Here is a 27,377-nt window from a genome sequence, read left to right on the forward strand (position 1 = left end):
ATAATTCCGTTTATTTAATTGAAAAGGTGTGGAACAAAGGAAATAAATACACTTTAAAATAAAAACATTTTGATTTACAATGAATAATCGGAGATTTGAATGCGCCGGTTTGTCATCACACGTACGATGGACGCCTGATATACGATGAGGAGATAAGTAGTGAGCTGCCTGTCCAAATCGCCAAACAGATTTTGGGATGAATTACTTTTAGGTTGGACAATAGTGATTGAGGACTTGGCGGATAAGGGTGGACATTTGGGTACAGCAACAGGTCTATGGAGGTAGATTGGGGTCAAAAGGAAGACACAGAAAAAGTCAGTTGATGTCTAGGGTTCAAGTTTTTCTTTGTTTTTTCCCAAGGGTTTCACCAAGTGTAGCAAATTTGAATAGGTTGCCCCCTCCCCAAGCAAAGTTACAGGGGGATACTAATTCAAACAGCAGCCCTAGTACACTAAGTCAAGTACCCCTCCTCGCCATCAACCGTTTCTGGTCAACGGTGATTCCTCATGAACTTGACCTCTTTCCCAGCGTGGGTCAGCCTTAACGCGATAGACTCCAAACTTATAGGCGGTCGGTTCAGTTCTCAATTTTGGTGTTCATGTCAAAGTGATGGCTGTTGAACTGCGAAATGGGGCATATTTTATCACTCATTTGGTGCTCAGTGCCGTTTAAAACGGAGTTTAAAGTATAAGTTTGTCACAGGCATCAATTCTAATATATTATGAATATGGCGTATGTAATTGTTGAGTTTCATTTGCTTTGGTTCCTGCGCTCCCTAAAGCCGCTGTCTCTGGAGGTGGTTCCAAGCCGTCTTGTTCAGCTGTCACTTGTGACCACGCAGCGAGTACCACGCCACTCACACCAGATTCAGTTCAAAAGTGTGAAACTCGAAAAAAAGATTTTAACCTGGAAAAAAAAAAAGAGTTGAACCTGAAAAGAAGAGATGTGAATCTGAAAATATAAAACATGCAACTGAAAAAAATACCTCAAAACTTGACAATTAAATAAAGGTGAAACCTGAAAATTAATAGTCTATTAAAAAAAATATACCAAAGTAAAGCAAAATTATTTCAAACTCAAAAAAGCTTTTCATACAAGTATTTTTATTTTGAATACATTTTTACATGTTTTCAAGTTCACCACGTTTCTCTTCAGATTCAAGTTTTAATTTTTCAAGTACAAGTTTCAAGTGCAAAACTTTTGACCCCAATCTATCTCCACAAAGGTGTGGAAAGGTCTTCCTTTGACCGCTAGAAGTCAGTGTTGTTCTTTCCAATGAACGAGAACGAGCAATTTCCTGTTAGAAAATTGAAAAAGTGGAAACGAGCCTTTATCTGACCTTTTATTGTGAGCTCAAATAACAAGTTGTAAAACAAAACACGACTAAGAGCCAGCTATGACCTAAAAATGAGCAGGCCTGAAGAATGGCAAAGATTTAGCCGCCAACGCAAGACAGACAAGCGCTATTCAAACTTTGTTTTTTGGGAAGCTTCTGCTCGAAGCTTCTCCGGTGTAATCTCGGAAACCTCTCGTAATAAAAGTTTTCTTCGCAGAATTTGTCTGTGTTCGAACTCCAATGCCATTTGTGCAAAGCAGACCTACCACAATCTTAAACGTCACCGTACTTCTTCCAGCCAATCATTTCACGTGACGTCATCAAGAGACACAGACTCCTGAGCCGATCTTGACCGTCTTATGATAAATTTTAGACTTCATTTTAAAATTAGGCAACTTTTCCGACTTTGCTAGGGTTCCCAGAAAGTGGTATAGTGATCGTGCCTTTTCAATGGACGCTGTCGTTGCTCTCACATGAATCCCAAGTTTTATAGTCAAGCCTGTTGTTGCTGTTTTGCTGTGTCCATTATTAACCACTAGAGTGCAGTCTATCACCACAGATTTCCTCTCTTTCTTGTCTTCGGCTCAACCGTGTTGAGGCAGTCCTCCAAAACAGGACCGACAAACCAGTTAACCTAATAGCATATTTTAAACAGCATCAAGAAACTGGTTTATGACAAATGACAGAAAAGTGTGCCTCGGTGACAATTCAGTTTAATGTGTTACTGGACTGTGTGCATCATTTTGTGTTTATAAAACCCTTTATGAGGTGTTACTGGTACTAAAACTTTGACCTGTGTGCAAGGAAGGACTTTTTTTTTTTTTTTACCTCTTACATGTGCTTGTTACCATAGTGATCATTTCCCATGAGCACTCTTGTAAGTCGAGCCACCAGTCAGGTATGGTAGGTAGGTAATAATGACGTTGTAAATGATTCAGGCAACAGGTGAGTGTGGAGGAAGGGCAAATATTTCAAAGGCAAAAATAGGAAAAAAACACTACGGTGAAGGAGAAGAAGGAAAGGGAAGGTCATGGAGGCCAACTTGGAGGAGGAAGATGAGACTTTTACCAACATCTCGCTGGCAGACGACCCAGGTAAAGCCTTTCAAGCATTCCTTTGAACACATGAACATGAAAAGAAAGTTTACGTTCTCATCTTAAAATTCACCAGTATGTTTATACCAACAAACTTAAGCAAACCAGTTGATTACATCCAATATTTTCAGTGGCAAATCTTGCTATCTGCTAAAACGAGAAACTAATTGTTGGAGAAAGCCAAAACTGTGGCATGTACTATAAGTTCTTCCAAAGTTGAATTGCTTAGTTCCTGGTATGAAATACCAAAAACGATTCATCAATTCCTTTTCCCATTTTGACCACTACCTCTAAGGAAAATATTCCCTCCTTCGGTGTTTAACATAAGAGAGAAGCCACAAACCACATTTTTACTTGTCTGTGCACAGTTTGTAAACTATTTCATACTGAACAAATTTGTTGGATGCTGAATGAAAATCTACATATACAAGACTGCCTGTGGCACCACCTTAGTGAAGTGTTGACATCTGCCTCAGTTTTGAGGAACAAATTGAATTTCTGTTCCAGCCTTTTCTGTTCTCCCGATGTTCACTTCATACAACCGTCTCTAAAAACAAATACTAACATAGACATACATACTGTAGTTTTGTGTAGATTGTAATCAATCATACTTCAAAGTTGAAGGCCTGTAAAAAATGTTCTAGGTGCCCCCAGTAGTGTAAACAAGGTATTCTGATTAAGTTTGCATTTGTGCATTATGAATCAAGCAGAAATATCAACCTGTTTTTATCCATCTGAGAGGGTGGCCATTTTGACCTTGACTGTCACCTGCTGGCAACCTCAACTGACTTCACAGTGCAGATGGATTTAATTTGCGAATTGGCTCACTTGTTTTTAGAGTTTGGTCACATTATTAGTGAGTCAATGGTTGAAATCTACGTGCTACTACTACTAAAGCGCAAGATGCGATGGTCTTTTGCTTGTATCACACTTTTCCACCTTTTGTTAAGGCCTTCAAAGCACTTCACCCTTAATTCCTCATTCACCTACTGATGATGCAGCATCAGGAGCAATTGGGACTTCACTACCTTACTGGTGGTCAAGAATCAAACTCCTGACCACTCTACCAGTGATCCACACCGCCCCATAATGTTATTAATTAGCACACGGTTTTCAACTAGTGCACAATTTGGCCTCCAAGTACTGTGTAGCTGTCCTACTAGTATGCCCAAGTTCTCTATTGTAGTGCACTGAATTGTCTTATGAAGACCAAAAATATACAACATTGGGAGCAATTGCTGACAACGTGTGGAAAGAACAACTATTAAGAACTCCAGTGTGGAAATATATGTACGGCCATAAATTGGTGGATGGGTGGATATTAGCGCCCCCTTTCGGTTGCTGTCGGCACACATATGCGGAGGTGAGGAATCCTCATCAGTGGCGTCATCGTGAATCACTTGTGTGTGAGTGTATGTGTGCATGTGTGTTAGTTTGTCTGTCTATGTTTACGACGACACTCCGTGTTTCGGAGAGAACACAGTCTTGATTTCGGTGAGTGGAAAGACGATAAATCGTTTTTATATGCTGTTTATGCGGTTTTGAATGGAATACAGCAACAGCATTTAGCTGCCCAATTTAGCGTCTAATGTTAGCCGCATCCCGGTGGCTAAAAGAAATCAATAAGGCGGTAGTAGAAATACATTCGTAAGACGTTCCGTGTGTTTGAACATCTACGCTTTTGATTTGTTATTTTTGAAACGGTAAAGTGTATTTTTGGGCGTTCGTCGTTGACCGCAAAAAGACAGTTAGCTAGCAAAGCTAAACAACGTAAACAACGGCCTACACGTTAATTGGTGGAATTTGCTTTGGTTAGAGGTCGTGATTAGACACAGTCTTTATAGCAAAGTCTAAATAATTCTGAAGTATATATAATATGCACTAGAGGCTCGGGCTTAATGTGTTACTTGATGGAGTTGCTCGTAATTGAATACGCTTCTCCACACAAGCCGATCTCAATTTGTTCCATTGTAACTTGATTATTGACCGCTAATGAGTGAAGGAATAAGTTTAAAAAAGTACATTACATTAGTTATTTGAATAAGAACCTGACCAGAAAACCGAGGGTCTGATGAAGGAACTAACAGGGTGCGGCATCTGCTAAAGTGGAACCTTCCATCGTCTAACCAATACACCCATGCAAGTGTTTCTCAGTTTCTGAACTGCATGTAAAAGCATTCAAACAAAAGAAAACCAAGATAGATATACACTACAAATCCGATTGGAAATTTAATCACAAACAATGCATTGCTTTTAAATTGTATTAAATACACATACAATGAATGAACACCTGTTATATCGTGGTTCGTTTGAATCCAAGTTAAGTCCAAATTATTTATATAGCCCTTACTGACAGAAATGTTTTAAAGGGCTTCACGTGGCCATAGTTGATAGTAAATAGTAATTAAATAGTATTAAGGACATCCCCCAATCTTAACCGCTAGGGAAAAACGAGAACCCTTGAGAAGAAATGGCCCTGACTGTTATTACAGTAATTTCAAGCAATAATCTTTAGTGGTTTCTACTACTAAATCAAGACATATTTATGAGTTTTATATTTTTAGTGTAGAACCATGTGCAGGAACATACAGCTCTCCTTGGAGTGATTCTGCATAAATCAGATCAACAAGAACATCACAAGAGATGTCCCTTATAGATTCTTTGAGTGCAACACAGTCTTAATAAAAAATAATAATAATAATAATTCTGGCTTCAGACAGAACCTTCTACAATCTACAATATTGCTCAATGTATGAAAAACACCACATTCTTATTTCCACCACCTGACAGAAAATTCAACTTTATTAATCGCTTATCATTCAAATTAAGCACGGTGATTGCAAAGGCGTTGTTTTGGCGAAAACAAAACCGTCTCCAGTATTACTTCACGCATGAAATATCGCCAAACTTCGCCCTTGAATCTGGCCTCTGTGGTGATGGGCCGTGGGTTAAGGCTATGAAAATGTGACCTTCACAGCCTTCATTTTGCCTCTCTCTTCTTCTACGCTTTTTTTCTATCCTCTTCTATGACGTTTAATACGTGGAGCCACCCGAAGACGCCCTGATTGGTCTAGCGACGACTTGTGTCTGGAACTTCAAAGTAAATGCTCCACCGGAAACACCGAACACATGCATATAAGAGCTTTGTCATCTTTGTTTCCAACAGCTTGGGCGAGTGGGCGTGTCAAGCAGTGTTAAATGCATTGCTGTAGTAGCGAGTGGAGCAATGTGGGCGTCTGCTACCGAGTGAAAAGTAACGAGTGAATCAAAAACATTTAAGTGTTACCCATGCAACGAATCTGAACATTTCTAAGCTACCGCTGGCTAAATGGCATGTTTTTAAATCTCGTTACATTAACCCAAAACCAAATTTAATTATGTAACTATTGGTCAATCGACAAATTTAAAAAAAAAAAAAACAGCCTTAGGAGGACGCAGCCTGTAAATTTGGACACAGAGACTAAAACGACCTAATTTGTCCCCAAAAATTGGTCGATACAAAAATATATGCTTCGAAACTATTGTGAATAATTTGAATACAAAGACTCGGTCAGCGCATTTGTCAGGCAATCAACCAAAGGATTCCCTAGGAATGGAATTACAGTAATCCCTCCTACTTCGCGGCTTCAACTATCGCGGCTTCGCTGTATCGCGGGTTTTCAAAAATGCGTAAATTAATTATTTTATCGCAGAAATTTCATCATTTCACGAGGTTTCGCGGCCACTTGAGTTTCTTCATTTTCCTTTAATAATGATAGCTTACGTTTAAAAGTCGTTTTCTTGTTTTGAAATGAATAAATTAAAGAGTCAGTACAGTATACTTTATCGTCACATGTGACTTCAGGGCGTTCTCTCTGTTGTATATTTTGGACTAACTCATGTTCCGTAGTGGGAAAACCCCGGATGTGGGAGGGGGAGCTTCGGGGACGTTCAGTGTTGCGATGTACGGCCAGTGAACTGACTGTGATGAAAGGAATAAAGCAGTATCCATCACGTCGTTGTCCGAACCATGCTTGCTACATCAGAACCTGGAAAATAGTAAAGATATAACACTCTCCACCGGCGGTGGCCTTCATCTGGACATAGCAATATACTGTTAGTCTCGTCGCTAAGGCATGAATGCGGAGCGCACAGTCCATTGATATGAAAGTCCCCTAGCAGCGAGCTGGTTGATGTCAGCGATAAAAATAGAATATCTTCCAAGAATAGCTCAAAAAAATCTAGTTTCTATTTCGCGGAAATTCCCATTTCGCGGGTGGGTCTGGAACGTAACCCCCGCGAAGTAGGAGGGATTACTGTACTGGGAAACAGTTTTCACAAACAACGGCTTGATCCCCATCCCTACTTAAGCGTGTCTTGTCATTCTGCTACAGTGGACAGCAGAGCTGCAGCCCTGTATACTAAGCCAGAGACCGATCTCTTCATCATGAACTGCGATATAGATGGTATGTGTACCCATAATGTCCAAGAACCAATCATTTGTCGAGTGGAGGTGATGCTACTCCATTTTCTTTCAGGGGACTTAGAGAACCAGGTGGAGATGGAGGAGAAGACGAGGCTAATAAATCAAGTGTTAGAACTTCAGCATACGCTGGAAGGTAACATAACCCAGTCGGGCTGCTGCAAATGAAATGAATTTATTCGCCACCAGTAGTCCCAATTAGTCAACTAATTGGATCCTACGTAAATCACGGCTTATCACACCAGCTGCTCTTATAACCATCAGTTGCTTACGTCTTCAATTCTTTAATGTGCAAATTAATAGTTGACAGTAAAAAGTCCAAAAAGTACTGCGTAAAAATCCTTAACTGAATTGAAAATCAGTCAAAAGTGAATCGTTAATAAAAACGGCCCCTCGCGAATCAATTTCGGAAATCTGAATTGTTATTCGGTCCAACGGTCGATTAGGTTTTCTTGGATGAAAATGATGCAAAGTACACATGAAGCGGTCCAAAGAAATTAAGGTTGCGGTTTACATTCTCAGAGCCCTGACATCAATCCTCTCTAAAGTCCGCTTAGGGGCCACAGGGTTAGTTTCCTTGCTTAAGGGCCAAGCAATTTGGAGGACCAAACCAATTTGCCATCAATGAAATGATTAAGGTAATCAATCTGTTTACCCCGAAAATGTAATATTTATGTGAGATTTAGCTCAATGTAATCAATTGTTAATCAAAGCTCAAAGGATCAGTGAGAGGTGAGATATAAATCTTGGGTACCAATTAAAGCCAAGGACCACCAGTTTAATTCACACTTCAAAAAATAAAAGTGAACAACCTATCTGTTTGTTGCAGACCTTTCAGCACGGGTGGACGCGGTCAAAGAGGAAAACTTGAAGTTGAAGTCAGAGAACCAGGTACTCGGTCAGTACATCGAGAACCTCATGTCTGCGTCCAGCGTCTTTCAGACCACGGACACCAAAAGCAAACGCAAGTGAGTTGAGCCCAAGGAAGCACAATAAAGGAGGTGGGCCACGGGCTCCCTCAGACCTGGGCACAAATTGAAAATGTTGGTCACCTGTTCTGCTTGCTCTGACTGTGCTGATTCACTTTTAATCTGTCATGTGGCACTTGTTCCCAATTATTATTGCAACAAAATTGTCGGTGGATGTGTGGAGCCCTACCCCAGGTAGGCTCCATGTAAAAATACATGTGGATGTAAATTGTGAATGGGTGCAAACGATTGCAGCTAACTGTCGAGTTGAAGTACATTTTAATTAACATTCACATTAATATTTTACATGCAACTCCCCAGACATGAGCAGGAGATTATCTGGGTGCTCTCCATACTGCAGATGAGGGAGGGCTGCCACATGACTTATCGAATTAGTCCATTAAAGGTTCATGAGTCCCTTTACTGTCTTTGAGGTCATAACCCGGCGTTCATTGTTAGCAACCTGATTTTCTGTTTTAAGACAATGTGATCCCAACTTCCTGATTCAGCCTTCAACATGTAAGCAGGCTGATGAAACCCAGGCTCTAATGATTAATGTTGTGACTTGAACGTCTTTGTTTTTCTCATCAAGTCATCATGAGTCCACATTGCATGACTGTCATGTTTTTACCACTGCCAAACAGAACAGTCTTCCTGTAAAATGTATTAAAACGGCATGTACATCTTAAGCCCCTGTTAGCGAAGCATATCTATAATGAATTATAACTTGCTTTGTCAGTCAGACTAAAAACAGGATTTGCTGCAGGTTGCTTGACTAAAAGGGCTTGATCTGGATGAGTTAAGACATCCCGGCTCGCCAGACACGAGCAGAGATCAGATGCTTTTTACTTGAAAGCAGTTTAGTGCATTTAAGTGCTATCGATCTACTGTGGGGAGCGCAGAACCGGAAATGTAATGCTGTTCTCCAAACTGAACTGCAAAAAGGAAGGCCACGTCCCTTTTCCAAAATAGACGTAGCAGCAAAATTTCATGCCCTCGGTAAATGTTCATTTGATTGTAAAAGTAGTAATGCATGTTATAATAGTAAATGGAAATGGCTCTCAAAAAGGGAAAAGTTGTAATTTATTATTATTTTGATATGTTTAGGTTGTTTAAAAATATTTTAGACTATACAATACACTCCAGAATCCATCTTATGTGAAAAGATACCCTGCACACTGTTACTTTGGAGCATTGTTTTTAATAAAAAAAAGTTTTATGCTCATTCTTCTTAATGACTACACTTGAGACAGATACTTATTAAATATTTCATTTTATTTTCAGAGCAATGTGCAGTATGCCAACAAATGTAAACAGATATGGTATTTGCCAATGTGTGGCAGGAACTTAACATAAGCTTTGAGACTTAAGGTCTGTGTTCCAAGGGCATGTCATAAAGAAGGACTGTTTTTGCTCAATTATACTCAGAAATGGCAAGGCATTCACTGTTGGTGCTAAAAACACACACACACACACACACACACACACACACACACACACACACACACACACACACACACACACACACACACACACACACACCAAAGATCCATACTTTTTTTTTACCACACGATTATGACCTTCCAGCCACTGGATACAGATATCTTGTTACCTGTTAAAAGGAATCCATCATGCACCAAGATTAAAAAAAAAAAATCAGTCAGATCTGATTACCAGTGGGGAGAATGTTTTAGTGCATTGCATTGCAGAGGACTGTGCACTACTGTGTGCCTTTTAAGTTAATAATTTCATAACAATTTTCAAATAAAAGATATTGAGCTCTAACTTGTTAAATATTAAATACACAAAAGTAAAGGCTTAAATGAAACTATTTACAGAAACTTTAAGGTCAGCTTTCTTCACAGTGCGGTCACCTCTTCACACATGGGGTCTCTGCCTGGAAAAACTGAACAAGGAAGGACTTTGTGCCCTTCAACGTGTTACTGAAAGCAAAGGACAGATGCTGTACACAGACAGATCAATGAATTGAGAGCCAGAGTAACATGGTGGGCTTCCAACTAGACAATAGGTAAGCAAGAAAAAGAATGATGAATATTTTGAAGCAGACTTTGGGGGCGAGGGGTGTAAGCAGAACACACATATGATACATCTGAAAGGCGAGACAAGGAGGACCACTGGGTTCAGTTTTGTCACAGAAGGATTAAAGATGCAAATGGGGCAACCGGGTTGACTGGAGGCTACCAGGAGATTGGAGGAAATGCATGTTCTGTCCTGCTCAACAAATGACAGCCCTGCATGTTGTCCCTAAGGAAGGGGGGGAGGAGCAGATGCAGATGTCACCTCAGTCTTTCCGTACCCTCCTCTTCCTCACAGCTTGTTTGTTGCTCTCTGCAGCATCACTGCCTCCATCCGGCTGGAAGAGAAGGACACCGTGAGTAAAGTGAGACCGTGATATTGTACACAACACTGTTTAATGTCACATTTCGGTTGCCTACGAATATAAAAAAAAAATGCCTTCAAATTTAAATACAACCTTGACTGATCTATTTTTAGGCCAATTTGGATTCCAGATCATAGTAAAGCTTTTCTGGGGCACAGACATTACTTTTACACTTACCTCCTCCTCTTCTTGAGTTCTCTCAGGAGCTTTGCTATCTTCCTCTTCCTCCACTTCTTCCTCTTCCTCCACTTCTTCCTCTTCCTCCTCCTCCTCCTCCTCTTCCTCTTCTTCTTCCTCCCCTTCTCCACCATCCTCATTGTCACAGTTCCCCTCTGGTTGGCCAGCTCTTGGATTTGGACCATCGTTGTCCGGAGCTTTTGCTATAGTTTGAAATAAGAGTGAGGTTAAAAAGGGAAGTCAAAATTTCTTATATATGCGGAATATGAGTTAAACAGGCGAAAATATACATCTGAGGCGGTGGCTATTTTGCCACTTTGTCACCTGGAAAATGACAGTCTCGCGCCTCAACAGTTTTCTGAAGCTTAGTCGTGATTGGTTGTGATCTGAGACCTGGCAACTGTGATGTCATTTTCACTCGACAGTAAGTGTGCGTGATTGGTTGTGACCTGAAACCTGGTAACTGTTATGTCATTTTCAGTCGACACAAAGTTGCCAAAATGGCCAACCCCCGAGATATAAATGGGTGAATTTTGCTGTTTAACTATTCCACAAACGCAATATTCATCAGAATGTCGTGTTTGGATTAGTTGGAGCACATACAACATATTATTGTAAAGAACATTTTGGGGTTGACTGAGCAATACTAGCTGAGGTGTCTGTCTCACCTGCAGGAGCTTCCACATCCTCAGCCTCAACATCTTTGTCATCCTTATCTGTGCCATCTGCTGCATCTTCCTCCTCTTCCTCCTCATCCTCTTCTTCTACATTAGTCTGCGGCTCATCCACTTTCTTGTACACATAATCATCTGGTTTCTGCGACCAACATTTTCTATTTAAGATTGTGCAGATAAATACTGCTTTGAATAAATAACTCATGGTACCTTAGGCCAGCAGAAGAGCACAACAAGTCCCAGGGGCAGACCAACTGTCAAAATGTAGACCACCCAGAGCCATGGGCGCTCCTCTGCTGCAATCATCAGCTGGGCAAAAATCCCGGGCTGATGGGAGGACGATTTGAACCCTTGTTGATCTCACTGAGCATATCGATAAGAGATTTGCTGTAATAATGAATCGAGCGTCAACACTAACCTCGTTAGCACTGGCCACGAGCTTCTTCAAACCCCAGCTGTCCGAGGCCCAGCGGTCAGCGACTTCCTTGTGGGAGGTGACGATGAAGTTGTCAAAGTAGATGTCGGACGTCATGGACCACAATTCCAAGCCCAGGGCCTTGAAAGGCATCATTTTGAATGGCTGCAGATCCTCAAAATATTCCGGGTTCACGATTTTACGAGGCTTCCAGGCCCCCTTTAGGGAAAGTCAATAACAAAATAGAGATCAACACCCTCAGATGGACATGTAGGCAATGGGCCTGATTTACTAGGATTCTGAAAAGCGGGTGATAAATTTACTTTAAACAAGTTGTGATAATAATTCCTCCCATTGAGTAATTAAATAAATGTTTTGGCAAAGACTACAACTCTTGTGCATCACTTGAAACCAACAGAACAGAAACTGCTATATTAATAATAATTTGGAGCTGTTGGTAACTGCTGGTCATCATGGAAAATTTGTGACAGGGCCACAAGAAATATTTGAAGGGGTTGGATGTGTTAGCAGAAGATGCAAACCAACATACTACTGACTTAAAGAATACACATCTATCGCTACAATAAATTAATAACGTAATGTTGCATTAGCTGTTTGTGGCATAATTAAAGTGTTGCAGAAAGGATTCATTCTCCCTATGCCTCCTCCTCACCACAATAATCAGTCATCATTTTTAAATTTGCATCTACTCCTGCCGGTATTTTGCCCATTCAGCTATAAACACACAATATGAACCGCGTAGCAATTCTGTCCATTTAGTAAAAAAAAAAAAAGTTTGGGAGATGCCAGTTAAGAGCTTTGCTTCCATACCCATTTGCGTGAGCATGCAATCATTTTTGCACGTGCAAACCTTTCGTAAACCAGGCCCACAGAAAACAAATGCAACGTCATGCAAGCTGGAGGTTGGTTACCTTAAAGTTGGGGTTGTCTACCAGTGGGGCTTTCCACTTGCCTTTGTACTGAGGGTTGTTAATCATGGGTCGCTTCCACAGCCCACACCCTGGAGCACTTTCACAGGCAGGGTTGGGGATCTGCGGAGGCTCCCATTCTCCATCCATCTCTTTATCCCTACACATGGGAGAGCTATGAGGCTAAATCGTTCATAGCATAAAAGACAAAACAATACAGTGCAGCAGTATTCCCTCTCTACTCATGAGGGATGGAAACCATGATACCAGAAATCGGAATAAATGAGCCCCACCCCGAAAGGGTTTGTAATGGCTTATAGGTGCCACCAGATGGTAGCAAATGACTACTTTTGTCTAAATGAAGCTCCTTACATCACTTTAAATTGTTTCCTTGGCACCAAGATGCCACCAGATGGTGCCAAAACAATACTTTTATTGCTTTGGCTTGAGCAGGCTATATATTGTAAAAGAGTAAAGGTGAGCTCCTGAATGACAAAGTATGCTGTGCTGCATTGTATGTGTTTGTTGGAAATGTGTTCACTGTCTACTTGCCAGTCTTCTGGTTTCTCAGAATTCAGGTCGGCGATGTATTCAGGTTCCTCTTCCAGCCAGCCCTCTGGCTTCACTGCATCTGAGTCTTCAATCTTTGCAGATGCGCCCTCATCCCTGACAACAGACACTTTTTACTATAAATAGACAAGTCACCTGACAACATTTCAAAATGGCAATGTGCAGCCAAAGCTAGTTCTACGAGCGCAGCTGTTCAAGTCACCAGTCGTCAGGTTTGACAGCGTCGGGGTCGGGAATCTTGGCCCTCTCGTCCCAGTCTTCGGGCTTGAAGTCGTTCGGATCGTCGATCTCTTTAGGCGGGTTGACCGGAGGCACCACGTCATTGAGCAGGTTGCCGCGGCTCACGCTGAACTGGTCAATGAACATCTCATAGCTGTTGTCTGGGTTCAAGACTTGCAACGAAGGAACACACAGACATGCATTTCTACCACTTGAGTTTGTCAGCGCAACTATTTCAATGTGCTGTCATGAGGTTTATTTGGTCTTTTGTGGTGGAAAGTAGCGGTGACCAGCAATGAATAGGTGTCAATACAAGGACACAGTCAATACGTGATGTCAGAGCATCTCAAAATGCAACGTACCAAATTCCATGTTGCTAAATTGAATCTGCTGCAAAGATGAAATCCACCCACCCCGTCAAAAAAAAAAAATCATCTGCCACACATACTAGCATGCTACCATACCTAAAGTATAGAGGTGCGTCTTCTTGTCAGTGTAGAACTTCTTGAGGTCCACATCAGCCCTCTTAGCGTGCTTTTCCTCTAAATCTTTGTTCAAGGGATTCTGGTGACGGAAGATGAAGTGCAACTTGTAGTCCTCGCCGCACTTGTCGGGTCCAAACATGATGGAGTAAAGTGTGCGGTCGTGAAATTGTTCCTAAAGGCCGGGAAAAGCCAAGACTTATATATCATGTTTAAGTAAGCCATCAATCATTCTCATATTAGCATGACAGCATGGGCGCACCAGATTGACATCACCGGTGTCTGAAAGCAGTTTAACATAAGCCCCACCGCAGTCAATGCCATCCTGGAAATTGACTTCATACCTAGAGAAACAAACACATACAAAGCGGTTACTCAACACAATTATCCATTTTGTTCATTAACCAACTGTAATTCCTTTGTAGTAAACGTCACGACATAAAGATTAAAAGTCTATGTATATGCATGCATGTGTGTGTGTGTACAGACTGTACGACAAGGGGCTCATCCCGGAAGACGAAAGGTTTGTCCATCATGGCGGCGATGGCGTGATGCTTGGCACGGGATTTGAGCACCAAGCCTTGGTCTCCTGGAATCTTGTTCTCCTTCAGCTGCTCCACTGCCCACTTCCCTGCACAACAAGTTTTTTCTTAGTGCACAATGGACACAATAAGGCACCCAGAGAATTAAGAAAAAAATCCTCTATAGTACATCATTTCTGGTTGAAAGAGATATAGAAAACAAACCATCATATTTGGCGATGTCATCATCTGCGTCTTCCTTTACTGTTTTGGACAACTGCCATCTAAGAAAACCACAGACAATAAATGACTCCCAACTCATGCTCGTTTTAGTTATAGATGACGGTTTAACAGTTTTCTCTAGCTACTGACAAGGATAACACCTGACTGAAAACATGTTGTTAAATGTGTAATAACCCAAGTGTTATATGTGTAATAACCCAAGTGTTATTCAATCATTTGCCACAATTTCTTTGCAAGGTCAAAATATCATTAAGTTTTCACTTTTCAGATACAAAACAACTATCTCCTCTAGCTAATGTTGCATTATTCCATGATGATCACCTTCAACTCAGTTTTGAGATTTAACACCCATATTGTCATTATATGTTGAGGGTTCACATGCCATTTTCCATCAAAAGCTGAGATTACCTGCCAAGTGAGCCATCATCAAATGTTTCAGCAAAGTACACATCTCCAGCCGGCACAGGAGTCTCATATGTTACCTATGAAGCCAACATCAATAAAATGGTTCAAATTTCTTCCGGTCCCATTTTTAACTCAATTCACTGCCAGACCAGTACAAAGTGATGTTTGATGTCAATTCTCATCAATGGCAGTGAAGGAGTATTTATATTCTTAATATTAATAAAATCATCTTCTCACTTGGAAGGACACTTTGTCATTGGTTGTGCTTTGAGGGTCTGTTTGTTTTGCCTTAGTTTCCTCCACCTCCTCCTCCTCTTCATCCTCCTCTTCCTCAGTGACTAAAGGCTCCATTTCCTCATCATCCAAGGCAATCTCTTCATCGACATCTGACTGGTCAACGTCGGACTGCTTTTGGGCTATTACCACTGCCACGGTCAGGAGAAAGAGAAACACCATCCTCCACATCCAGTGCCTGCTCAGCATCATCTTTCAGGACAAATGAACATGTGGAGGTTGCATGTGAGGGGAACAACAGAAACAATATAATGACATAAAAAAACAACAAAGTGCATAAAAGGATGGAGGGCACAGAGTATCAGGGGCTATGGCATTTTATCAGTAGCCTTTAGCTAGGCTTAAAATAAGTAATTTATTCCCCAAACGGCCTTCCTGTTCCCTCTAACACCCTGGGTAGAATTAATTTACATGGAAAGACATGGAACTGTAATCTGATTGGAAACTGCTCAGCCAAGAAACGCTATGAAATAAAGACAAAAGACTCGTAAAAATCAAATCACAAATTCATTTAAATTGTAACTGTAGTGCAGGTCAATCATTGATAGTGTTGAGGCAATGAGAGAAAGCTTTGAAGTCCTGACTGAATGCCGTGTTACCTCATGACCAAATTTGCTCTTTGTTGTCATCGGATTGCTTGACTTTTTCTGCAGCTAGCAACTTCACAGCAATAATTCAAAATTATTTGAACTTATTATTTTTTGCAAGTTTGAACTTATTCACTTACAATGTAAAAATGGATCTGATTCATGTCTTTCAAACTAGAAAAATGGAGGTGCCAAGGCAGAGTAATTATTTACATCCCTGCAGAGTTAATCTCACACTATGTGATCAACAGCTACTTTGGATACCATTTAACTCTGAAAATGTTAAGATTACAATTTGTTTGGGATTAAATTTAACCCTAAAACCAATCCAGTTTTTGATGTGTGTTAATCTTAGCAAATTGCCATAATTAACAATATGATTTTCTGATATTTATTACTACTTTTTAAATTATTTTGTGCGAGTAAGGCACCTAGATTCTGTTCTGTTGGATGGCAATGTGCATTTGGTTTGCTTCTGATTGGTCAGTCAGATAAAAGGCATGCAATTTCAAAGTAAAGGGAAATGTGCTTTCAGCGGTTAGCAAACATATTTTTTAAGGTTGTGTGAAACATATAATCATATCAATATAATATCTAGTATTGGAGTGCTTGTGTGGATTGGTGGGGGGTGAGGAATGTGCAGGCACACTGCATGAACTTGTTTTCTTCTAAGAGTTATGGAACAGGCCCAGGAAAGGGAGTACCAGACAGGCAGTACGAGATGGCACGGAACGAAGGGAGTACCAGACGATAACACCTCGAGGTCGGTGAGGAACGAGAACAAAGAACAATACCACGTCCAGGTGGTCGGGCTTCGAGAGGAAAACAACCAACCCCCTGACCACAGTGATGACACCTCGACGGGGAGGAGATGACCATCGACCAATCATCACACAATATTTTGCATGCTTTAATATTCATATTGTGTTTCTTTAAAACTGGGCAACCCGGAAGAATGTGTCGTCTTTTGGTGGTCACAAAAACGCACGAGTTTTAGTGTGAGGGACCCGGGACCCAGGCCTGTATTAGTGCGCTTTGTTAGGAATAAACATTTGGTAAATTTGGTCTGATTGATCTACTGGTCTTCTCTTTGACAGAACGAACTCGCAAAATTGTTAGGTGCGCCAGTGTGTGGATTAGGACATAGAAACTTGTGTTAAGTGTTGATCATAATTTGGAGTCAGATCAATAGCTAAAATCCGTATCCTAACAAAAGGATCAAAATGAAATGTAATGCACATTTGCCATACACATAACGCACATGATTCTTTATTGCGCAACCCAATATTACACTACAAAACAAACATTCTCTCCAAGTTATGATTTACAGAATTTTGTTTAGCTAAACAATCAATTATTGACTTATTTTGGGACTGTGTTGAATAGCTTTTTATCGGTCTGCTTGACTTTTTTTTTCCTGCAGCTAGCATCTAAACATGCTTTTTGCCCAGACTGAACTTCAAAGGCTCGGGTTTGAATCTGTCAAATAAAAACAACGAGATCCAATTAAAATGTTCTCTCAACATCACGACTAGCACATTTGATAATCAGCCTCGCAATGACCTGTGCGTGCACCGGGCCCAGCATCTCTTAACAGTCCAAGCAAGCTAAGCAAGCTGTCAAATCGAGTACTCTTTGAGGTCCTGGGACAGGTCGTTGAGCTAACATGGCTGCCTGTGGAAAAAACTGCGACGTCCAGTCCAAACTCCTCGGAGTTGATCGTTTTCTGCAGTAACACCTGCTCCTATCCAGCTAATAAGAGCGCAAAGCAGTCCAATTGATCTTATCTTCTAAAATGTCGCGCCACAACGTGTCAAGTCTAAACCCTGCTTTTTGATAACACACATCACTGCTATACAACGGTTAGCTTGTTATATTAGCAACGATGTCAAAGGAGAGAGAGAGAGAGAGAGAATGAATGAGAGCGCACTAACCTCGCGTCTTGTTGTCGCGAAGAAAACCCACACAAAACTGCTCCTGCGCCCCCTCCAAGAAACCAAAAAACAAAAACAAAACAAAAAAAGCCCAAACGTTTCTTTGGCGTGTGTCGCTGACAAAACGAACGAACGTGTGCACTTTGAAATAACGTACGCGATCCTGTTGCCCTCAGATGACAGCACGGGCCGAATAATATAACGGTTTACGCTCAAAGGGTTCGACTGCAAACAAACACGCATGCGCATTAGACGGTGGGCTACGAAACGTCTTTGCTCCTTTAATACGACAGCCTATGTAGTACGTTCATCATACGGGCCTTTTGATTAGGTTTATCAATGTTGGTCACGTAATTCATGACATGTTTTTAAAAAGCTCACATTATTATTATTATTATTATTATTATTATTATGATTATTGTGATTATCATTTTATTATTAATATTTTATTATTATTATTATTAATAATATGTGTTACTAATTTTTGTTGTATTGATGTCACAGAAAAAAAGTTTGTCATTCCAATTAGAAATGTATATGAAACCTATGTTTTTTTCTTCAATGATGAATTAATGTGCCGTAATGGACTGGTGATTCACCAGTGGTGAACTATCCAGTACAACCTTACTACAGATCAGATAAAAATGGCGGAATCCGTGTTTCCATTACTAATACATGTCAGAAGTTAAAATATAGCAAAAATCTTAAGTGATTACAATGCTACCCTCAGAGTATTACTGCAACAACAACCGTATGGTCACTACTGAAACGTTGCAGTCAATGCTATTGCCTACTGATGGAGTCAATATAATCAACTTTCTACATTATATAATAAAAATATCCTTTAAATTGTGATACATTTTGAAAATGGTCATCAAATTCTGTTGACATTTTTCATTTAGACTGATTCTGATGACAAAATAATACTCTAGACAGTGGTGAACAAAAAATATGAATCGGTGAACAGAATTGTTTTTATTCCACTGGAATTCTGTGTTAACTTTGCTGCATGATCTATTTATGAGTTCACAAAATCCCGAGCTCTTGCCAGTTGTCAGGTTAATTCTGTGTTTCGGGAGTGATAGATTTTAAGACAGGCAAGATATTTTGAAAAAACAAGAAAATATAATAATTGTACTTTTACGTGCAACATGAACAGAGTAAATGTTTTTCAGAAATAATGTACAAATTTGACACATTTAATACACCCAACTCTGAATTTGAACCAGTTCGATAGAATCGCTCATTTACGGTATATCTTATCAACCTTCTCTTTATTTTGTGAAGGTTTTAGATCCACTCTAAATCTTTAGTCACTGACCTTATTGGGAAATTGGGAACAAAGGGGTTCAAGGTTGCAGTCTTCATAGTCTTGCACAGCATTTTGTGTTGTATAAAATGCTACTATAGTTTTATCTCAATTGTTATTTGTGTAATATTGAACCTCTATATATAAATTGTGCATACTCGTATTTTGCATTTGTAATGTGTTTTGTTTCAATAAAGTAAAAAGACATTAAACGGGGTTGGATAAAAAGAGCTATGGTGATTTTTTTTATTGGAGATGAAGATTTCATTTCGTCATTTTTATTATTTTGTTTTTCTTGTATGTTTGAGGATTTTTATTTTTTTTTACATTTTCTGTATATCACGTTGTGTCGTTATCTTTTGTCTTTAGTATTTGTATTCACTTTTCTTTTGCCTTGTTTTGTACAGCTGACTTCAGCCAAGTTGGCACTGAATTAATGAGGGTTATTTAAAGTGACATGAAATACGTCCTAAAATTCTTAAACGTAATTGCTTTTCGGTTCCGATCGGACAAAAGGTGGTAAGCGGAACATATGTTGTAGGTTATAGGACAACAGCGAGCACGAAAAATGAACACTCAAGTTGGTGTGACGTATATGGATTTCCGGGTTAAAGTTCACAAAAATAACAATGGCGGTCGCATGCCTCTTTTAGTCATGCTCCCAGAGTTTTAGCGTAGCGTATAAACGACTGAAGCAGAATGAAGGAGACACCTTTGTCAAACTGTGAGCGGGATTTCTTGCTTAAAGCCATCCAAGAGAAAAAGGTAAATATTGCACTTTCGTTTTGGAAACGCAGTCTGGTCTTGGTCGAAAACTTCAAACTTACAGTTTAATCGTTATTGCTTCTGTTTCTTATTCGAACTTTCAGTTCAACTGTTATTGCATTTTCGATAAGTCATGTAAAACATAAGGTGAAATGAAGCTGTACAGTTGTATTGTACATGAACCTGCCGAAATAAACATATAAAATCAAAAACATTCTACATTGTCTTTGGTTTTGATGATTGAAATAAAAAATAAAGTAAATATTGCGCAATTAAAACGCCCACTGTATTGTGTGTATACAGTCAAGTGTTCAACAAGTACTGCAAATGTCTTAATGTGTGGTATTTTCTTTTTGCAGCGCCTGGATGGACGGCAGACCTATGACTACAGGAAATTAAAGATCATGTTTGGGACTGACTTTGGATGCTGCTTTGTAGAACTGGGCAAAACAAGGTGAACGAATCGCTTCCAAAAAAGTCTAATCGATAATTTGATTTTGTTTGCCTGCTTTATCAAATATGTTCACTTCCAACGTGTAGTTAAGGGCATGGTTTGAAAACGGGGGCTTTCTCCATTTGTATTAAGAAACAATATTTTCTCCACTGTGTAGTTTTACGTACTACTGGCATGATGTGTTTGATGCTTAGAGGACTCTAGTCACTTTGAAGACTCTGCTCATTTTTTTGAGTTGACGCCATGGAAAGATAATTCTTTCTCACAATCAAATTGGTGACTCCCTAACACAGAAAGCAAAAAAGTCCTTGAGGTGTCCAGTGAGCCGTGCTGTTCACTGTTTCCGTTAACCTTTTTTCTCTCACAAAACGCTTTCAGGGTTGTGGGTGATGTGATCTTCTAAATTGAATTCATCTTCTCAACTATTGTATGCTGCTTTGCTTGTCATGGCGCAGGGTAATGGCCCAGGTATCCTGCGAGCTGGTGGCCCCAAAAGACAGCCGACCAAATGAGGGAATCATGTTCTTCAATATCGAGCTGTCACCCATGGCTTCACCTGCATTCGAGCAGGGCAGGTAAAGAAAAAAAAACTGCCTTGGTCTCGTTATTGTACTCTTAGTCTTGTTTTTGTACACAGAACCCTTCTCCATCTCATTTTATCATTTGATTAGTCCAGCGAAGATAAGAAAATTAAAAAAGAAGCTTCATGATTTTCTTTCTCTGTAGGCAGTCAGAGTTGTCAGTGAAGCTGAATCGACAGCTGGAGAGATGCTTAAGAAACTCCAAGTGCATTGATTTGGAGTCCTTGTGTGTGGTGTCTGGCGAAAAGGTCAACCTCAACAGTTGAGAGATTTCAAAACAAGCACTTTCTCTGTGGTGATCGTGACAGTGCTCCATTTGCATGCCTAGGTATGGCAAATTCGGGTGGATGTGCACACACTCAATCATGATGGAAACCTGATGGATGCTGCCAGCATCACTGCAATCGCCGCTCTGTGCCACTTCAGGCGGCCTGACGTTGGCATTCAGGGAGATGAGGTCACTGTGGTGAGTTAGTAATAGCCATGTCACTTTATATTTACATTTGACCTGCCCTGGCATGTGGACTTTTGTGCTTCCTCCCCAAGTTACCTATGAGTAACTATCGAGTCGGACTGCCATTGTCTGTGTGTATGCTGCAACTGACTGTTTTTGCTCTCTCAGTATAGTCCAAATGAACGAGATCCCATTGCTCTTAGCATCTACCACATGCCCATCAGTGTCAGCTTCGCCTTTTTCCAGCAAGGGTAAGGCTGCAGCATATTGGAGAGATTTTGGTCCGCCTTCTTACAAACTTTATTGGTTTCCGCGATTGGGTTTGTAAACGTTTATAAGTAAAAGCAACATTCCTCATAGGAATCGATGTAAAAGCAAATAATGCGTGCTGGACTGTCCCAAAAGTCGTACTTTTTGCCCTATTTTTCTATCTAATACGCAGAGAAAACCAAAAGTCAAGAACTCAAAGGCATTGATAAGAAACTTGAAATCATAAAGGAGCATGGCGAATGCATGCGTATTCAAGAAAAGAAAAGATAAACAACCTAGCTTTCAAAGATGGAAATTGACAAATGCAAATTGGACAATGAAAGATTTCTTTTAGAGTTGCTTTTTTTGTTTCATCTGCGGAATTAGCGGTGATCTCTGAAGGTATTTAAAAGCGCACTAGTGATCGTTTGTTTCATGTTGTGAAAACATCCCACGCTCCACAGGGATAAGTATTCGATAGTGACCGCTCGAAACAAAATCAGGTTAACAGTTAAACTGCTTTGTCAGTAGTCCATTCCGAATTACAAGGTTTACAAACATTCATTCATTCATTCATCTTCCGTACGGCTTTTCCTCACGAGGGTCGTAGGCATGCTGGAGCCTATTCCAGACTGACTTCGGGCAGTGTACTGGTCGCCAGCAAATCGGAGGGCACACATAGACAATCAAGTATTCTACGCTCACAATCACACCTATAGACAAATTGGAGTTCAACTTAAAAAAAAAAAAAACATTGTTAGACCTTTACGTCAGTGAGATATTCGCCAGCCAATCGGAGGGCACACACAGACAACCAAGCATTCTATGCTCACAATCACACCTATAGACAAATTGGAGTTCAACTTAAAAAAACATTGTTAGACTTTTACGTCAGTGAGATTGCTACTCCTTATCACCAGTCAGATTATAATTAGAGTGACCAAGTTTGTCACTGAATTTCAATTTATTTGTTCATCAAATCATTGAAATGAAATGTAATTGGCTTGGTCCGCCCCTCAAAGCAAACAATTTTGTTACATATTTTTAATTCAGAAAAAAAGCACACTGTACTTATTGCTCCTCTTGTTTTCTATGCAGGACATATCTGCTCGTAGATCCGTGTGAGCGGGAGGAGCGTGTGATGGACGGCTTGCTGATGATTGCAATGAACAAGCACAGGGAAATCTGCTCGATCCAGTCTAGCGGTGGGATCATGTTGCTCAAGGAGCAGGTTAATGGACTCCTCTTGTTGTATTTTTTACCCATTTCAATTGATTGCATGGATCAAAGTTGGAATCGAATTCTTACATTTCATTTCTTTAAGGTAATGCGATGCAGTAAAATAGCCAGCGTCAAAGTGTCCGAAATCACAAAACTCATCACGAAAGCCCTGGAGAATGACAAAACAGCCCGGTGTGTTCACACACACACACACACACACACACACACACACACACACACACACACACACACACACACACACCTACTTGAGCACTAAACGGTCGAAGTCCAGCTCTTAGTCAGTGCTAACATTTCGATCATGAATATTTTCCAGCAAGGCGGGTGGCAAGTGCGGCTTTGCTGAGTCTATGCCTCAAGAGCGAATCACTGCTTTGAAAATGGAAGAGACGCCAGTAGAGATGACGGATGCGACTGAACAAGCCAATGACATTGATCTGACGGTCGAGGTCCCTCCTCAGATGTATCTTCCTTCTGGTGTCAAAATCAAGTGTTTTATGTTTCTTTCATTTTTGAATTTATCGTGAAACCTTAACAAAGCAATACTAGAAGTCAGTCGCCGGTAGTGCCAATCCCGGGCATGGGCCAAGTAGGCCAAGGGCTTCAGAACAGCTGGGGAATAGAGGAAGATGACCTGGATGAAGAAGACAGCGATGATAAGGAAGCCGCAATGGAAGTGGAAGAAAAACATCAAGCGGAAGGTAGGAAAGGTTTGTAGTGGAATCTAAAGTTAATTCTGGTAATGTCAGCAAAACCAATTAAGTGACCTTAGAAATTGCTTTTCATTCCAGGAGATGTGGTTGAGCTGTCTGACAGTGAAGAGGATGAAGTGGTCATACTTCAACCAGAGGCAACGGGAGGAGTTCAAAAGTAAGAGTTTCGACCAGAACTTGCTCGAATTTCGATCAAACTGTTCGGTGCAGACAGAAAGATGCCATGATTCAATTTTTAACCTGCCTTTCGCAGAGGTGGTTGGTAAGTCAAAACCTGTGAAAAGGTTAGAAGATTTGACTTTTTGAAGAGGCCCCTTGATGTTGTGTGTTTTCTTTTTTTTTTTGAGCAGTTTTGTTTGCATCAAACATACCTTTTGGAATTATGATCCAAAAGTTAGGACACATTTGCAAGATCTTGGCTTCGAGGCTGTCGTCTTAAACCCTAGCTCACAGCCCAGAGCTAAGCTGGAAATTGTTGTCATGTGGACTAAACAGCTATTATTTGTCAGAAATTCCTCCGGTACTTGAAATGTTGCCAGCTTCCCTGACCAGTTTCCTTGTCTTTAAAAAAAATATATATATATATTATAATTAATTTTGGAGTGATACCCAAATTCTGGTAATATCACTGTTGTGCTGTTTTCTCTACCTGATGATGATGATGATGATGATGATGATGTTTTTTTTTAGTTTTCTATGATATTTTAAATTATTATTATTAAATTGGTTTATGTGTACCCTTTTATTGTGCTTCAAGGTGTAAGAATGTCAAAATGTCAGGAAAAGCCTACAAAAACATCTGAAGTTAATTGCAAATGTGTGTGCTGACTGGAATCCATTCTACCCACTTTTTCCTCCCTATCAGGAATACAAGTACAAGTTCCCACCTGAAGGGGCCAGCAGCATCAAAGAAACGGCACAGAAAATGAGAGAAAGCTCTGTTACCAAAACTCCAGTCCTATTACGATTCCCTCTGACTTGCCTTCAAAACGGAGTACTTTGAGAATATCAGCTTTTACTTTCTGTTTCTTTTTCATTTATATAAGTTCTTTCATGGGTGGCACAGTAGAGCACTGGTTATATTGTTGCCACACATTTCAGAGGTTGTGGGTTCAATTTCGGCTTCGGTCTTCCTGTGCGGAGTTTGCATGTTTCCCCTGCGTGGGTTTCCTCCCACATTCCAAAAACATACATGCTAGGCCGATTGAACATTCTAAATTGCCCGTGAGTGTGAGTGGTATGCCCTGCGATTGGCTGGTAACCAGTTCAGGATGTTACCGCCCAAAGTCAGCTGGAATAGGCTCCAGTGAGGAGAGGTGGTCAAGAAGGTGGATGGATGGATGGATGGATGGATGGATGGATGCATGAAAAGTTTTGTCATTACAATCAGGTGAATCACACTTCTACCAAAACTGCCTGCTAAGACGTCTATTTAGCTATACTGAATAATCATGGGATATTGAATTTCAAGATAGAAGCTGCAAAGTACACCATCTCATCCACATACTCATGATGTTGCACATCTGGAATGCTGATGGAAACCGACTGAAGCATCAGAGTTGATGATGATCACCGTCTGCAAAAAATGTCACTCATGTTTTTTGTGTATTAAATGGTTTGACTATAGTTTGTTGAGCAGCCACCTGAGATTTTTCTTTTCATATGTATTTTAAACAATTTCATTGTAAAAGGTACCAAAATATCCAAGGGTGGAATGGAGATCAACACACTGCATTAATTGGTCAACACTGTTGACTGTTGCTGACTGTTGACTCAACAATCAGCAACACTTTGTGTTATTAAGGAAAGAAAGAGGTGGGTGGATTTTCATTGCAGCTATATTGGCAGCTAATCAACAGACGGAGTGAAGTTTCCCGTGGTTGGACTTTATCACCAGGACATCTTTGGAGCAGTCCACAGCAATTGATCATGCATTCTTGGTCATGCTTGGACAGCTTATGTAGGTCTTGGTCTTGAGAGGTTGTGAAGACCCCATGGCATCCCCGGTCCTCAGAAACTAAATATATATGGTATAGCTTGTCATTTTGAGCTTAGTGGTCCCCAAATCAAATGTTATTTACTTGAAACAGTATCTTGGAGTTTGCATTCAGATCAATTGAAGATTTATTAGTTCATGCAGTCAATAAAAAAAAAAATGCTGGTTGAGTATCGAGAGCTCTAAAAATGCTGGTTCCATGTAAAAATGGCAGAAAATCCATGTTAGAATGAGAAAAATCTCGCATGCCAACATTTTCCTCCAAACCAACCTTGTTGCGAAAGATGGGCACATTTTTACACTGTGTTATCATTTACATTTTACGCAACGTCCGAACAGCAGTGGAAATGAGGTGAGTGAAAGAGTTAATCGTGAGAATTTTGCATTGCAAAATTCGATTAAAGTCGTCCCAGAACGTTGCGAAGTGCATTGGGGCACACTCGTGTTCAATGATTAAAGGACCTGATCTCACAAATTTGTAAAAGACCAGCCAAAGGAATTAAAAACACCAGAAAGTTTGTTGACGCAACATTCGATATGTTGGATTCGAATCTATGAATGCAAAATTGGCCAGGTTCCACCGAGATTTGAACTCGGATCGCTGGATTCAGAGTCCAGAGTGCTAACCATTACACCATGGAACCGCTGCGGCACATTTTGGAAATTATTTACATCGCAAATAAAACTAAGTAAAGGTGTGCGAATGCATTCCACTAATGCTTTTAATATTCCTCACCCTTAAGAGCAAAATATAGTTTTGAATTAGGCTGTGTTCATATATAGGTTTGCAATACATAATAAAATATTAATGTATTCATTTTGAGTTCTAGTTACAACTATATCCGGTTATTAATATTTTTTTATAACTATACTCTGTGTATGTGCCATGATCAATTCATCATTTTGTTTCATTCTATTTCTCTCTAGACTACCTGTCACAATATAAATGTGCTTGGTGAGACGTTTTTTTGTCGTGTTACCAAGTTTGCTTCCCTTTTCCGATAAGCAGCTGCTACAGAGACAAATGATACTCAGACATTTTTATTTCACAATGCTTCAACGTCGCAAAGACACAAACACGGGTTCGGGTTCTACTCTGAGCATTGTCCTGGGTTCGGCAGGGTTTGCGCGACGGGGATTTGCCCGGCTAGGCTGGCCTCGCAGCTCACCGATTGGGCCTTGCGCCACTGGTCCGGTGTGAGGCTCAAGGTGCTGGTCCAGCTGTAAAGCCCATCTACATCAGCCTCTTCCAGGGGGCTGTGCGACACCCCCGAGGTAGCGGGGGCGCCATCAACCTTCCAGCCCAGGGTCCAGGTTTGGGGGCCCCCTTTGGCCACGCACACGGCTGTGGCCTTTTCTGTTTGCAGCTGCTCCTTGGAAGGAGGGAAGAGGGTCACGGTGGGCCGATGCACCTCACCCGCTGTCAGGGGGACAGGACAAGAGACAAGCAGTTTTTTCCAATTGCACACACTTTAAATGTCACTTAGGTCATGTGAATTTACAACATGCTTTATGAAACACCTTCTGACTGGGCAACAAACGATCAAACGGTCCTAATATATGTCACAATAAACATTATTCCATCATTGCATTGTAGTTACAGCCAGACTTTGGGAAGTAGCCGTTAACAGCTAATATAGTTTCTCAAATCTGTTTTTTAGCTCTTACTCAAGAAAGGGCTGGGCGTTTGTTTTGTAAAAATTGACAAAAATAATGTTACTCATTTTCCAAAAGCTGGTTAAGGAACTGAACAATTATCAATTATTTTGATGCAAGATAATAGATGGTCAATTAAATAGAACTTACCAAGGACGAGTTTGGTTCCTTCTTCAGCGAAACTCCACCACAGTGATGCAAAGCGGTGAGCCGTCCGTACAAAAACTCATCTACTGTCAATGAGCAATGA

At 40.5% G+C, this 27,377-nt stretch overlaps 3 protein-coding genes and 1 non-coding gene across 10 annotated transcripts; 2 read left to right on the plus strand and 2 right to left on the minus strand.

The window, feature by feature from the left end:
* The first annotated feature begins 2,224 nt into the window (after positions 1-2,224).
* scoca (short coiled-coil protein a) lies at positions 2,225-9,402 on the plus strand. 5 transcript variants are annotated; one of them, XM_085911488.1, is made up of 6 exons: positions 3,756-3,924; positions 5,477-5,530; positions 6,804-6,875; positions 6,948-7,028; positions 7,722-7,860; positions 8,182-9,402. In XM_085911488.1, coding segments are annotated over exons 2-6 (405 nt in total). In that variant the 5' UTR covers positions 3,756-3,924; positions 5,477-5,529; the 3' UTR covers positions 8,294-9,402. The 5 variants fall into 5 exon arrangements, with proteins under 5 accessions (XP_085767611.1, XP_085767612.1, XP_085767614.1 ...); XM_085911487.1 differs by having other exon boundaries at positions 5,487-5,530; XM_085911485.1 differs by lacking the exons at positions 3,756-3,924; positions 5,477-5,530 and adding an exon at positions 2,225-2,430.
* clgn (calmegin) lies at positions 9,316-17,941 on the minus strand. Its single transcript, XM_085911484.1, has 15 exons — positions 17,712-17,941; positions 15,134-15,382; positions 14,900-14,973; positions 14,474-14,532; positions 14,217-14,358; positions 13,990-14,071; positions 13,710-13,902; positions 13,229-13,418; positions 13,009-13,122; positions 12,460-12,616; positions 11,531-11,746; positions 11,323-11,439; positions 11,107-11,254; positions 10,439-10,641; positions 9,316-10,234 (listed from the first exon to the last, which is right to left on the minus strand). The coding sequence occupies exons 2-15, from the start codon at positions 15,380-15,382 to the stop codon at positions 10,163-10,165; spliced, it is 2,016 nt and encodes a 671-aa protein (XP_085767610.1). The 5' UTR covers positions 17,712-17,941; the 3' UTR covers positions 9,316-10,162.
* A 1,676-nt stretch (positions 17,942-19,617) lies between these two features.
* exosc9 (exosome component 9) lies at positions 19,618-25,101 on the plus strand. 3 transcript variants are annotated; one of them, XM_085913171.1, is made up of 12 exons: positions 19,618-19,785; positions 20,145-20,239; positions 20,695-20,814; positions 20,966-21,068; positions 21,149-21,286; positions 21,443-21,525; positions 22,622-22,754; positions 22,848-22,936; positions 23,079-23,225; positions 23,312-23,472; positions 23,554-23,632; positions 24,341-25,101. In XM_085913171.1, the coding sequence occupies exons 1-12, from the start codon at positions 19,720-19,722 to the stop codon at positions 24,402-24,404; spliced, it is 1,278 nt and encodes a 425-aa protein (XP_085769297.1). In that variant the 5' UTR covers positions 19,618-19,719; the 3' UTR covers positions 24,405-25,101. The 3 variants fall into 3 exon arrangements, with proteins under 3 accessions (XP_085769297.1, XP_085769300.1, XP_085769299.1); XM_085913174.1 differs by having other exon boundaries at positions 23,312-23,463; XM_085913173.1 differs by having other exon boundaries at positions 23,315-23,472.
* Positions 25,102-26,043: 942 nt separating this feature from the next.
* Positions 26,044-26,115, minus strand: trnaq-cug (transfer RNA glutamine (anticodon CUG)). Its single transcript has one exon. It is a non-coding gene; the product is annotated as a tRNA-Gln (tRNA).
* Positions 26,116-27,377: the final 1,262 nt, after the last annotated feature.

The sequence above is a fragment of the Syngnathus leptorhynchus genome, chromosome 5 (genome assembly GCF_054491065.1).
Source record: "Syngnathus leptorhynchus isolate UIUO chromosome 5, UIUO_Slep, whole genome shotgun sequence".
Lineage (NCBI taxonomy): Eukaryota > Metazoa > Chordata > Actinopteri > Syngnathiformes > Syngnathidae > Syngnathus > Syngnathus leptorhynchus.